This window comes from Taeniopygia guttata, chromosome 8, assembly GCF_048771995.1.
Source record: "Taeniopygia guttata chromosome 8, bTaeGut7.mat, whole genome shotgun sequence".
Classification (NCBI taxonomy): Eukaryota; Metazoa; Chordata; class Aves; order Passeriformes; family Estrildidae; genus Taeniopygia; species Taeniopygia guttata.
Genome location: NC_133033.1, coordinates 18,614,239 through 18,628,753, shown reverse-complemented (window position 1 = coordinate 18,628,753; position 14,515 = coordinate 18,614,239). Strand labels below are relative to the sequence as shown.

Genomic DNA, 14,515 nt, shown 5'->3' with positions numbered 1-14,515 from the left:
GAGACCAAATACAGATTTACAGTACAGATTCTTGAATATCTTTGCTATGTTTGTGCTTAGTCCTCTTTCCTGAAAGTATTTGTTTTTCATTAACCTCAGATGAGAGAGAACCCAGATTGTTTGTGAAGTGTCTGAGTGGAAGGGGAAAAACGTAGAAACTTGAGATGCTTCTCCTGAGAGGCACAAATAAGCAGAGGTTGGTATGGATAAGGGTGCTCAGCTAAAATCTCATGGTCTGTGTATGGCCCACCTGAATGGTACTGCCAGCTTGTAGTTACTACTTGGACAACTTTCTCAGGATACTTTCAGGAGCACCCACTTAGCAGGCTGTAGGATGAATGACCTGTTTCAGTGGAAACCTGCTGGTGTGTGGGTGAGTGTCCCTTCTCCGTTATCCTGTATTTATGTGACAGGAGAATTAAGGGACCATCCCCAAAATATAATGGGCTAAAGCAGCTTCTGGAGTGGTTTATCTTACCTGTACTAACTACTGCTTCCAGTTGCTGGCATAAAAGCTGCTGGCAGCAGCTCTTGGTGCTGAAGAACACAGGGAAGTACACAGATGGGTGCTTGAGGAAAGCAAAGGTAATGGAAAAGTGTAGTGGCCTTATTGATCAGAAGGGATGGGCAGCACTGCTGGAATGTTTCTGGCTTTTGTGTGCATGACTCCATGATACTGATACTCCTAAAAGCTGAGAGCCTTGCTTGCTGGACAGTTCTTCCCAGTCACTGCCTACTGATGCAAAAATACTTGAAAGTTCTTACATGATGCAAAGATCATCCTCTCTCCTGGTTTTACATGTAATGTAAAGAATACCTGGGCTGTGAATTCAGCTTTACATTTTTGCTGCAAATTCTCTGGAGGGAGAGAATGTGGCATCAGGACCCCTGATCTTCCTGTAATTCAACCAGTGTTCTTTCCTTCAAGTGGAATGTGACTACTGTCTGCAATCTGCTGCTCTGTAAGTATACTTAAATGGAGTCTAATTGTATGTGTTAAAGTGCAACATAATCATAGAGAAGAGTTTTCTATGTTTCTGGAAGATTCTGCTATTGCTTTCAAACTTTTATTATAAAATTTTATAGTAAGAAATATATACTATATGTAGTAATAGAATATAAAAATTATTAAAAAATAACTCTGTGGACTACTAAACTAACAGTGTGTAGTGGTGAAAACTGATTCATTATCTTTCAGAAGCTATAAAAATGTCTAACTTGGGTTAATGGAAAAATGTTAAAACTTGCATCAACACTATCAAGACAATGTTGGCAATGTTGATTCCTTAAAAATACAAAGTAAAGGTGATTATTAAGTAGTCTTTCTTATTTAAGGAGTAACTTAGATGATTCAGGCAGTAGTTGGAATGCAGACAGGCAGAAAAACATGCCAGTGAGGGAGGAGGAATTGTTAAGTAGCAATGCTGTTAGTCACCTGCAAGAAATGAAAACTAATTCTGCTAATTTTGGTAGCATTAATGGAACTTTGAAGAGTACCACTTTTAATCTTTCAAGGTTATAGGAATGAAATTTCTCCAATAGTTTATTTTCCAAATTTTGATATGGTAACTAGTGCATTGCTGAAGACAAAAAAATTCAACAGATTCAAAATGTAGATTGGTATTTGTTAACAAACAAGAGCAAAAAATTATTATTAATAGCATATTAGTTTGAAACAACCCAAACAATGTAAGTGATACAGTTGCCAGGAGATAAAAGCAGTATCATTTTGCTACATGAGCAAGCAGCAGTGACATGATTTTCCTTTTCTGTTACCTGTTAGAGAGGGATCTTCTGTACCATCTCCAGACATCTGGCTGTGAAGATGAGCATGGTGTGTTGGTGAGCTTAAGCGTTCCTCTTGCTCTTGCAAGGAGATGGAATTTTTATGGGGTATCTTGTTCAGGCTTGCACCCAGACTGCTCACAGGATTTGTCTGTTGAGCTTCTGTGGTTTTCCTGTTTGGTGGCTGATAAACTTGACTATAATGGCCTATGGGATGATATGCTGGTTTCTCAGATTTGCTGTCATCTTCATCATCATCATCATCAATGATAACCAGTTCTGCATGGATGACCCCATCGTATGGGGACAACTTCTTGTTTGCTTCTGCATCGTCATCATCAACACGCTGGTAACCCATGAAAACCATTGTTACAGGTTCAGATTCATCCACGTAACAAGGTACAGCCTGGACAATGTTGTACCGAACATCTTCGTCATCCTGAGGTGCAGGGGATGCTGTGTTAGGAGGACTGGGATTTAAAAACCTTGTCTCACCATGTTTTTCCCTTGTATTCTGGTAAGGTTTTAATTCCTCAGGTGCAGCATTTCTTTCTTCATTATGAATCATTCTGTTCTCAGGATTAGTGTGCACTTTCTTCTCTGTATGGGAAATTACTGGAGAGGGAGATTTTGGTTGTATTACCTTTGGAAGATCAAGACCATTCTCTTTATTTTGCTGCATAAAAGGCTCTGTTTTGGAAGAGAACCCTGTTTGATGATTGCTAAATCCATTCATCTCTCTTTTGTCAGTGTCTTCTGGTTTTGGTCCTGGGGCTAGTTTGTCTTTCTGAGGAGTAATTGGCCTGCAGAATTTGTTTGCAAAGACAGGTTCATGGTACTCTGTGGGAGACTGAGAATTTTTTTCAGTTGCCTGCCGTAGCAGGTCTTCCACTTCAACAGGAGCAAGTTCATCCACCCCATTTTGTGTTGTGGTCCCATTTGAGGACACTGCATACACTGACTTCCTGCCATCATCATAGACTTTAATTCCTGTCTCTTTAAACTCCTTTGAGGGAAGTGGTATTGTTGATAACACTGTGTTTTCTCCAGTCTTCATGTCTTTTTCAACCTTAATTTCCATGGCAAACAGTGCTGTTGAAAGAAACAAGTGCTTAAACTGGTAATGCAGTAGCTGCAAGAAATATAAGACTTCTGACAGTGATAGAGAACAACTGACAGAATGAATTATTAAATATGTGAAATTATCACATGCACAACCTGTATATTAGATTCTAATTCTGGATGTCCCCTTTTTCCTGTGGAAAAAAGTATTTTCATTCTGTGAGGAAGAATCAGCTGTTGAGACAGTTTTCATTACATGATAGACTGAAAAATCCAGATTTAACCTTGGCCCCTGGTGTTATGCTGGGCAATAGCAGCTGAAGAGCTCCATGTGCTGCGATGCCAGAGAGTCTTGGGCACTCTGAAGGGTTAGGAGGCTTTGTAGTAGTTGGGAAATAGCCTGACTACTGCTGGCTACCCAACAGCTGTAAGTGCAGATAGAATATGTGAAATGAATGATATGAAGGGAGTCTGTACTTAGTTATGACAGGCAGAAGAATGAAGTGCTGGAAAGAAGTGTCAGTGGTGAAAAGAGTTATTCTCAGTGGCACATACTTTACACCATGTCTCACCTCTCAGTTTTAATGACCTAACTGGTAACACACCTTAAGTGAGAACAAATGTCTCATGTCTATGTCTATTCTTTGCTTAAAATGTGTTATATTCAATATATAGGAAGCTTTTGTACATATTGACACATTCTGGAGTTACTAATAAGCAGTACCTTTTCTTTTTTCTTCATCATCCGTGTCAGCATGTGCTGTACTTCTCAGTGCAGAAGGTCTGAAATACTTGGGAAGGTCAGGGATGCTGGCATATATGTAGTCTGCTGCCTCTGAGTAAAGAAGATCCACAGATCCACAAAGCATTAGTATGTTTTAACTTACTTCTACAAGAACGTTTAAAAAAATATTCTTTTGACTAAACGTACCTTTTTCAAATCCAGCTTTTTCAGTCTTCACAGACTAGGTGGGAAAGAGAACCATTAACAATAAATGTGATAGTTACTTTTAAGATGTTAACTAGACAGTGCTTTAGTTTCCCTGATGGTTTTAACCTTTTGTGTGCACAGCTTCATACAGAGAAGAGGCTAAAAGTGAAATGTGCTCAGTTGGAGCATGGTGAGTGAGAAAGTGAAATTTCTGTGGTCTTTTGCCAGTATGATTCCAAGTCACACAGGGAAGGACAAAAGTATTATGAAGTGTTAAACAGTGACCTGGCCTCCCACTGTGGCCCAACCTGGTTGGTGTCAAAGATTTTTTTACAGGTCCTACTTTGGCTTTCCAGTTTTACTTATCTCCTTGTATATCTTCAGCGAATACAGTGTGTGTGTATGTAAGAACAGCTGGAAAACTGAAGTTTAGTTTTATCACTGTCTTTTTGGGATAGTTTAAGATGATTTAAAAATATTAAAATTACCTTTTGACAAAGACTTATGGTTGATGACATTAAGATGCATCATAATCTCTGTCAGGGACTTGGTGGAGAGCATGATGCAGTTTAGCTGGACATGTCACCAGAACTAGCATAAATAGATCAGCTTATCTACCTGGTCTGTACCTGGTGTGTCTGTCTCTGGCTGAGATGCAAAGTTGCTGGGTGTCAGTGGCAGTGCTGTTTTTAGAGATGAGTAAGGACAGGAATTGCTCCCCCACCCCCATAAATAAGCAAATGGAGACATATGGGCACTTAAACAATGTAACATCTTGACCCCTCTCGTGGTTGAACTGTTGTCACTTCGGTCAAAAGCTCATGACCACTCATGGGATCCAGCTAGTTCCCCTTTCCCTGGATATGATGATGATTGAGTAATAAATTCTATTTCTAGAATAATATAGCACTAACCTTTATTATGTCTTCTGTTGTTTTCTCAACAGACTTCAGTTTCTTTAAAATTGCTTCTTCCTTAGCTGAGACTTCCATTTCTTGTCTTTCCAGAGCCTCAATTTCCTTCTCCAGTCTGCAATCACAGTTGAATTTGATTTAATACCAGGCAGAGAACAACACTGTGGAGTTGATGCATTGGGAATATGGACATTAGTAGGGATGGTAAGCGCTACTTACCTTGACAAACTTTGCTCTTATATGAAATCAACTTATGGTTTCATACGCATTGGGAAAAAAGTTGTGAAATAGTATTTTTATTTAAAATGAAAAAAACCCCAAACCCAACAACAAACAGCCATCCACATATAAACGTGAACTATTTTGCCAGTTAGGACTTGGCTGATGGGTTAACTATTTTATTTTTAAAACCTTTATTGTTATGTAAAAGGAATACTGAGGCTCAGAAGTAAAAATTTCTTTTGGGCTATTGGCATTTGCTGCAGGTTTGTATGTAACAGCTCCCTTCCCTGCTCTTCTTATGGGTTAAGTCTATGTTGTATGGTTCTTGCATATTAAATCTGAGTATAATGATTAAGGTATCTTTTTTCCTGATCAGAGTTTTTATTTTCTTAGTGTATGACAAACACTTCTAGACAGAAAGATCCAAGATAAAAAATTGAGTGTCTGTGTCAGAGAAGGAGAAAGCTATTCCTGGTTGTCTGGAGATAAAGCACAATGCTAAAGTAAAGTATCTTGGTCAATTTTTCTCTATTGAGTAAGGCAGTGACTTAAGCAGGTGTCCTGTTTCCTATTTTTTATTCTTTCTAATCAAGACTCCTTTTTTCTGCATAAGTGCATATTTGTTGGGTTTTAGATGGAATTTGCCTTATTAGCTGAGTAGTTGGGAAACCAATTTTCCATGAAGATCTAGAATCCAACTCCAGATTTAACTCTGAAGTGGGACTTGAACTGAATGCCTTATGTTATAGGTTAATGCTGTATAACTTTAGTCTCTTGGTTCTTTTTAAAAGAACTCTTTTAACTTTTAAGAAAAAAAAAAAAGGAAATTTAAAAGCTTCCATATTTAAGTGAAATATGCCTTCTATTATATTTTTTTAATCCATGCTGGAAATCAATGACTGTAGACCTAAGGCAACTGACACCACCTTTTGCTGAGAGCAGTCAGAATAATTACAACTAGCTGATCTGAGACCAAGTTACATTAAAGGGTTATAGAAGTGTTGGGTTTTTGGTTTTGATTTTACTGTGTGCTAGGATTCATAATATTATACACAAAGTCACATGAATGATTAAAGTCTGCCATCCCTTTAAAGTAATCAGTCTAGAAAAGCTGGATGCAGGTTGTCAGATTAGCATTATTGATTTCCTTCTGTGTGGCTGAGGAATCTGAATTGCATTATGGCTCTTGCCCTATTTAAACTCAGATATGTGGAGCTGCACTAACAGGGTGCTACGTGAACTTTTATCTGTTGATGATGACGTCTCTTTTTTGATATACAAAGGTATCAAGGATCTCGGAACAGATACGGGGGGGAACCCCTCTTCAGGATGAAAGTAAAAGCTAAAACAAATATTTAAATCTGCTCACACTTTGGACCTGAGCTCTGCAAGATGGCCTTAGAACCCTGATCAAACGTACTGATTACAGTGCTAAAATTTAAAAAATTTTACAAGAGTTTTGGACGCTATAAAAGAAAGTAATGACCACGTGCCATATTTTTACACTTCTTATGGAACAGTCTTTGTTTAATATGTTGAGATTTTTTATTGATATGTTTATTTTTAGATCTTGATCACAATATTCTCATAATTTGAAAATCATTAAAAACTCACAGAAGCATAATGAGCTGAAAAATCATTAACTTATACTGTGGATTTATTTCAGTCTTAGCTCTAAACACTCCTAGACACACAGGTGTAAGAAGAGAAAACACAACCCCTAATAAATCAAAGATAATAACTGTGTATTTACCTAGGTGATCAAGAAACAAATTACAGTTTACATATGCTTTTTCACCCATACCAACACCCACTTTGTATGGTAATTAAGAGACCTGATTCAATACTCAGTGGGTTTAGAGAGAAATTCACATACCCATGTAATGGGAATTGCATCTAAGTACCTCTTTTGCACTTATACTTGCAAAACCAGATTTTATGGTTCAATTTTAGAGTGTTGTGAGTGTGCACTCTGGAATTTGTGGAAAGAAAACTTCTGAGACATGTGATTTGTATAGTTCAAATAAACTGAAGCCCTTATAACATCATGCAGTTGAAAAGTTAGGCCAGATCTTTCTGATGTGTTTAAATGTTTAGAAACTTCTAAGTCAATCACATTTTTATGAAGTTATATCTATCACAGTTTGTCTTGAATGGGTCTAGCAACTATTCTAGCAATTATATGAAACTACCTTTTGTACAGCACTGCATTTTTAGGCAAGAAATTGAAGTACATATTAAATCAATCCTTTGAATATTTGTTATCTTTTCAAGTAGCACTGAATATTTGAGAGGGGAAATAAGTAGTATAGAGGTGTGGATGAGAGAAGAAACCTTAGAAGTCAAGACTCTAATTGAAAGGTTTCTCTGCCAAAGTGGCAGCTGAATTAAGAAAATCTATGGAGATTGCCTGGATGCTGCTGGCCACCAGCTGATCTGCTGGAGTTGACATCACTGCCACCCCATAAAAAAAATGGCTTGATAATGAAAAGCAGATATGAAGATACCACTGTGAAGAATTCTAGACTGAGGGGAAAGGGTGACTCAGTAAGCTGTCACATGTTTTGAGGTGAGTCAAATGCCTTAGCAGGTCTGTAGTATAGCCTTGAGTCTGCTTTCATGCATCACATTATAAGCAATTGAATAGGCCTTCATTATTTTGCATTTTTAAATATGTTGTTTAGCAACTAATTCCATCAAGAATGAGTGTTATTAGCTGAAGATTAAGTGAGAAAACAGGACTCTTAATTCAGCTTGTACCCTGACCAAGGATGTGCTCATTTGGTTCACTGAAGCTTCCAACTTGTACAGAGGATAAATAGGACAGATAATGTAAATGCAGTTTTTTTGTCTGTAACCAAAGCATTCAGCCATTTGTCTCCAAGGTGGCTCAGGCTGCTTGCTATTCACTGTTTTGTCATTGATACAAAGAATGGAACTTTTCCCTTTTATTAAAAAAATGCTCACATCTGAACTGATTAGCAGACATACATCAGCTCCATTTGACATTCAGGAATGTTTCAAAGCAGAGATCCTATTTTGGAAGGTGATGGCAATACCATGCCACTTCTGTAAATAATCTGCCAGCAATTGCAATTGTCGTCTCAGCAGAAAGAAAAAGAAAAAAATACTTGTATAAGGGTAATCAAAAAGTCTTTAAAGTGATTAATAATTTTTTTAACTGAAGACAAAACATACAGAGAATAATCAACAGAGTGAACTGAATATCTACAAATCAAGTGAGTTTTAATAGTCAGATGCTTAGAAGAAAGAATTCTACTGAGCCTCTCAGTTTGTTATTTCTTCTGTATGATGTGTCTACATGATCAGTTTAGCAATGTTTGATTTACAGGGCAGGTCAAAGGTCAGACAGGCTTTTGTTAGCTTTGGTGATAACTGTGGTGTAGCAAAAGCAAAAAACCTGTATGATGCATATTTTATATTTATTAGTGGACTTTATTCCTAGGTTTCTGTATCACTGCTGGCTGGTTTGAAACTGGCCTGGGTGTGTATAAACAAGATGTAATGCTATTTGGAAGGCAATGTGATGTTCTTCTAGATGTCCTTGCTAAACAGCTATTTGGGAGTGGTAGGAAATTTAATTTATAGCAAAAGACATGAATAAACCTGCCTAAATTCTTAGGTAAAGCTTTGCTCACGGTCAACAGGACTTTGAATCTAATCTTTCCTCTCACTGCTTAGAGAAGGCCTGAACTTCCAGTGGTCTGATGGGGAAATGCTTGCTCAGCACCATTTCCTTGTTGCTCCTTAGCCTATTCTAGCCCTAGATGCTGTTCTTTTCTGGCACTCAGTGTCTTATGGGCCCTTCTTGCATGCCTTCAAAATGACATCCTCCTGGGATATTTTCAGGGCTTGCTGTCTACCTCCTACCACTGCAACAGTGAATCCTACAGAGGTTTGTAAGAAGATGTTCTGCAGAGAAAAAGTGCTTTTGAGCAAGAAGTCAGCATAATTATAGGACAAACCAGCACAAAGCTGCTACCTGTCAGCCAAGAGAATTATTATCTGTGTCAGAGATGGAGGGAAGAGGGAAGGAGGGAAGAGGATGGGAGATCACTGGAGAAGGTAATCTGGGTGACAGTTTTGCCAATAGAGCATGTGTAGGAGAGCAGTGGAAGCAAAGTAGAAAGGAAAATGCTATTGAATTGAAATAGAGGAAGAAGCCTTGAAAAAGGATGATTAAACTTTCCAGAATCTAAAGGAACTGGAACATTTCATCTTTTCTGTGAGTGCTTAAGGATAGTACCAGTCAATATTCCTGGACCCAGGAAAGGAGCTGACTGTGTGCACATCTCTGTGGTATTTGAGAAGAGCTAACTGGAGCACATGGAACCATGTCCATGGTAAATAAGAGTCCTTCCTGAGACTGTCTCTGCAGTTAAATGTTAGTCCTGTGTGATAAGGAAGCACTAGCTGATGAGATTTGTAGAAACATCTCTACTGAAAGGTAAAAAAAGTACTTTGCTATTGCAAAGTCCTGGGACTCTGCAGAGTACAGAGCACATAGAAAGCTGAGGATAAGTGTTACTAATGGGGCTAGGGAGCATATACTGTTTTGAAGTGCTGTTATGGTGGAAGTCTGGTATTAAAGGCTGTGCCAGGGCCTAATGAAACTGTAGAACTTTGAAAATTTATTGTTATTTTGAAATTCTGAGTCAACAATTGCTATCTTAGAGCAATCCCCATGTGTTGGTGCTTACAACTACTGAATACAGCATGGAAAGAATATCTGGAATTAGAGAAACAGATACTCTGCAATATAGTTATTGTGCACTTTGTTGCAATTTACAGTATGGAAAATTGTATTCTGTATTCTCTAATTCTGACTGACTAGAAAACATGACAAGAATTGCTTTACTCTGCGTGTGTTTAGCACTTGTTGATATTTTCATCTTTTACAAAATAAGGTAGGACTTGTAAGATAAGACCATTTCAACCCAGTCACAAGGGCAGGGGTACTTCCTTACCTGAAAATGTCTTGTTCCAGCTCATGAGTCCGTTGTTGGTCCTCCTGATTCTGCTTTTGCATTTCTTCTTCTTCTTTTGGAGTCATGGAACTGAAGCCATCCAAAAGCCATTTTTCTCGCAAGGCCTTTTTCTGATGGGGAAAATAGAGAAGTAAGTGAATGCTAGAAGTTAGGCTATTTAACCATTTGCTGTATTTGTCTTGATGCCACAAATGTGATCCACAGCATTGTGATCTATCCAACATAAGGTAACCTGACCACAGTGAGTGCCACTGGAAGAGAAATACTAAACTTTTGTGTTTTGAGATTGACTTAAAAGCAAAGTCTTTAGGAACGATGTCCCGTGTTATTAGTTCATCTAACAAAAATGTAGAGTATGTCAGCTGCTATCCATAACAGATTAATATGGGTAAGTGGATCCAGTGGCTTGTGTGTTTTCAATAAAGCAAACCAGTTGTACAACCATACATACAACAGACTCATGTAAAAGGCTCTAGTCAGAAGCACAACAGTTTTATTTCAATAGCCCTAATTTCTGGCATTGCATAGCTTCTGGAAGGAGGCATAAAAGATAAGTTTCTGTTAATAAGATTGTATGGGAATAAGAGATCTCTAGGGAGTTAGTGATGCAATGCTACCCATTGTTAAAAGGAAGTTAAAAGGATCTTGTGTACTTATGATGGTGAACTCGCATTTCAGCTGGTGAAGATGTGTGGGGTAAGAGGGGCAGTGGAAAGGTGGAGCATGGACAACTGGTGCCTGGTTAGTGTCTCAGCAGATCTGCTGTGTATTTAGAGCTGCTGTTGCAGGGGCAATCCAGAGCTTAGGTATTTAGGTCCTGACCTGGTTAGTGCCTGTGGAGTTCTTTCTGTGCAGTGGTGGCTTACAAATGGGTGTATTGTATGTGCACAGGTAAGTGTATCTCTCTCAGCTGTGTTTTCAAATTCTGAAAAATACCATTGTATCCATTGATTGCTTCCTACAGCTGTTTTACACTAGGAAGGGTGGTACCTGAAAGTCATCAGAGCTCTCAAAAATACTCCTGGTAAAATAAAAAATGTTCTTGGAGATAAATTCATATTTGCAGGCTGAAACTTGTAAACCATGCCAACTTTCTTGCACTCTTTTCACTCTTTTCAGTCTAACTCAGGGGCATAAATGCAGTTGTTGCCTTGGGGAAGGAGGTGGGACTCTTTAGAAACACTCTTTCAACAGGCAAAAAAGGAGCACACATATAAAGTCTTTAATTAACCATGAATGTCCCAGTTATAATTTAGATTTCTTCAGCTGTCTAATTTCCATATTAAGTTTTTGGTTTTTTCCCCCTATACAGTTTTGTTAATTACAGGATGTGGATGCAGATTACATCGAATTTTGACTGCTGCTGCTTGAGGCAGAGTGTGCCCAGCACTGCTGCATTAACCTCAGTTGCTGCTTGCAGGGCCTGTTGGAATCCCTGCCTGCATCCTGTATTGAGTCACTTCAGCTGTTGCTTCCTGCACTTTCCTATTTATTGTGTCTTTCCATGAGGCTATTACTGAAGCCCAACTGGCAGAGGAATATATATGTAGGATCTTATTGCAGTCAAAAGCAATTTTCCACTTGACATATAATGTCATAGAAAGTGTGTCTAAAACAGGCTGGGTAAGAAGCCTGTGCACTCCATGGTGCTTTTAATTTTTTTACTTGTGGGATGTAAGAGCAATTTTTACAGTTGCCTTCACCTGCAGGACAGTATTCTGTCTCTGTCAACACTGGATGCTAGGAAATCTTGGTAAACACAGGTTGCTCAAAACTGATCTCCTGAGCCTTGACTCTGTAGAATTACTTTGCAGCACTTCCTGGTAGTTGTGTTCTAGGCTTTAATGAAACAAATAGAGATTTTGATAGGATATTTTTTATAGTATCTGGTAGAGGCAGGTAGCCTGATGTTAGCACAACTCTTACAGACCACAAGATACTGTATTTTCAAGCTGGAGGGCATATAGTTGTTATTACCTTTTCTATTAAGCTGTTTGGATTTTACTGATAAGTAGGGCCTCTAGAAAAGTGAGGTTTTCATCTTGGCTGGAACACTGTTAGTCTAGCACTTGTCTCCAAAAATAAATTGGTAATTCCTTGTAAGGTTTTGAGTGGGGCTGGCACTGTACACCTCAGAAACCAATATCATGTATTGAAATCAACAAAAGCTTCTGTCTGTATAATGTTAGGGTCAAGAAAACAAACTCCCTAAATACAAGCATGACACAATAGTGTTATTTTTGCATGTTTCTAGAGCAGTTTGCTGCTACTCCCAGCTAAATGCCATGTAATCTTTTTCATTTGATTAGCCATTTTTGAAAGGATGACACATTGTGTCGTTTGGAAACAACCTTTGAATAAAAGATGGTTTCAGGTCTGCTCCATCCAGGCAGTAGCACAAGGCAGTGCAGGAGCAGCTGCTTTGGGCCTGACAGTTTTTTTTTTTTCTGCTGTCTAACATTTCCTTCCATGACCAAGTGTCTCTAGCTCAGAACCAGGTTGTGCATGTATTACAGCACTGGCATGAAAGCACTTTCATTTTGCATTAGGCTCCATGTTTTGAAGCACAGGGATACTTGTCCACTGTGATGTGATAAAACCCTGGGAAGGGCTGGAGTGCTGGAAAGTAATTACTTTTGTGGTTCATGGTCACATCAAAAGTACCATGACAATATCCTGCAGCTTCTGTGAATAATTTATAGTGTGTGCTCCAGGTATAATTCCACTGCCATCCTTAACAAGGCTGGAGTTGCATTGAGAGATTAATCCTTCACTGGAAAGCAAAGGTGTTTTGTGGGTCTTGCTCTCCCAGGAATATGGCAGTTTACCTTACAACATTTTGGGGAAGGCATAAATAATTTTCACATATTTTCCCAAAAAAAAAAAAAAAAGTTCAACACTATTAACTCCTGGAAGGAGGAGGTGTGTGACAAGCACCTACAAGGTAGCACTAATGGAACTCAGGCATGTCAGAAGCCTGAAAATTAATAAAGTAAACTGTGGAAGCTCTTAGAAAATACATGCAAATCAGAACTGACTGCACTTTTCAAACAACTCTGTCTGGTCCTTTCCCTTGTTGCTTCAGTGAGAAGGACTCCAGGTAGAAAGGAGGATTAGTTGTTGGTGCATCTAGAAATACTGGATAAAATTTCTTCTGTACCCACACTAGAAGCCCCCAGTACCCCTTGCAGTTCTGTGAAGCCCTGTCCAGACAAGTGTATTTGCTTGCATGCCCTCCACTTCTTTTGAGAGAAGTGCACATGTACGGAATAAATGTTCCTTCTCCACTTCTACCAAATAACTAAGATCTGTCATGATGCCTCATGTATTTCTAGTAAGAAATTTAGTTGGGGGCAGCAAACAAAGTAATTGGGAAGCCAGAGCAGGGATTCCTATTTGCAAAAAGGAAGCTAAATCTTCCTTTTTTTAGGCAACAAAAACTAACATACCAAAGAAAAGCTCCAATTAAAAAAACAAACAAACCAACAACCTTTTGATAAACCTGCTGCTATGGGTTATAAATAGGAAGGACAAAATGAGGAACAGGATAGTGCTGTCCATCTAACATGAACATCTCTGGCAGCGAGATTTACTAACCTGCAATAGTTTCCTACGGGACAGGTGTGAGTTGTGTTAATAGACCATGGAGCACTGGATTTCACCATGCATACAATGGTATGTGTATAAATGGGTGGAATCAGCCTGAATTGCTAGGGAAATGACCCCGTAATAAAATTTGCTGCAGTGTTGAAATGTTTTAGAAGTCTAAATGTGTTTTAAAGCAATTCATGCACTGGATCCTTTTGTTGCTTGACTCCGTTGAAATACCTGAAGTAGTCTGAAGCAAGAATGTTCATTAAGGGACAAAACTTCTGGGGTATAAAGCAAAAGATGTTCACGTACTGATGTGTTTGATATTAGGTGCCTGTCTTATTCCTGAGCTGGAAAAAGTAGTCTACATTTTGTGTGCTCTAAATACCTAATGATATGTACGTATTTATACAGCATACGTGTGTATGTAAGTATATATTTAAAGTATATCTTTAAATGTATGCTTGATTCTTCTTTTCCAAGTGAATAATTTCCTCAACAGATCCTTACTTTGCTTTGTGTATGCAATAGGACTGATTTAATTTAAAAGCTTTTCTGTATCGTCTCTCTATGATTTCTCATACAACAGGCAGAGAAATCACATCCTCTGTTCTCTTCCAAAGTAAAACCATTTCAGTAGTACTTTTCCAGGAGTGTTTTAGCCTCTCTAAAAACTCCATACAATTTCTTCAGAGTAAGCTTAAGGTTGGTTTTTTGCTTTCTTAACTTCTAAAACTCCACTGAACCTATTAATTTTAGCTATGAGCATGTACTAGTCTGTAAGGAAACTGCCCTAGGGCTCCGTCTGCACACAGCAGTAGTGAGGATTAGCTGGTTGTCTACAACAGATCAGTTTATCCCCCTGTAAAGAAGGGCAAAAGAGTCATCTGGATTTATAGACGTGGAAACTTGAAATACAACTTTCAGTACTCAATGTAGCCATGTACCATGATGGAGGGGTCACATGTTTGCTACTCAAAGGTTACAGGACTTGGAAAAGA

The 14,515-nt window shown here is 38.5% G+C and overlaps 1 protein-coding gene across 2 annotated transcripts in view; it reads right to left on the bottom strand.

Annotated features, from left to right (window-relative positions):
* PALMD (palmdelphin) overlaps positions 1-14,515 on the bottom strand; it is a 46,100-nt gene that overhangs the window by 3,919 nt on the left and 27,666 nt on the right. For both annotated transcript variants that reach the window (XM_072932543.1, XM_002188366.7), the window contains exons 4-8: positions 9,903-10,033; positions 4,693-4,807; positions 3,779-3,812; positions 3,572-3,682; positions 1,777-2,877 (exon numbers count right to left, since the gene is read on the bottom strand). In XM_072932543.1, coding sequence (XP_072788644.1) covers positions 1,777-2,877; positions 3,572-3,682; positions 3,779-3,812; positions 4,693-4,807; positions 9,903-10,033 — 1,492 coding nt within the window. The remainder of the gene's footprint in view (positions 1-1,776; positions 2,878-3,571; positions 3,683-3,778; positions 3,813-4,692; positions 4,808-9,902; positions 10,034-14,515) is intronic.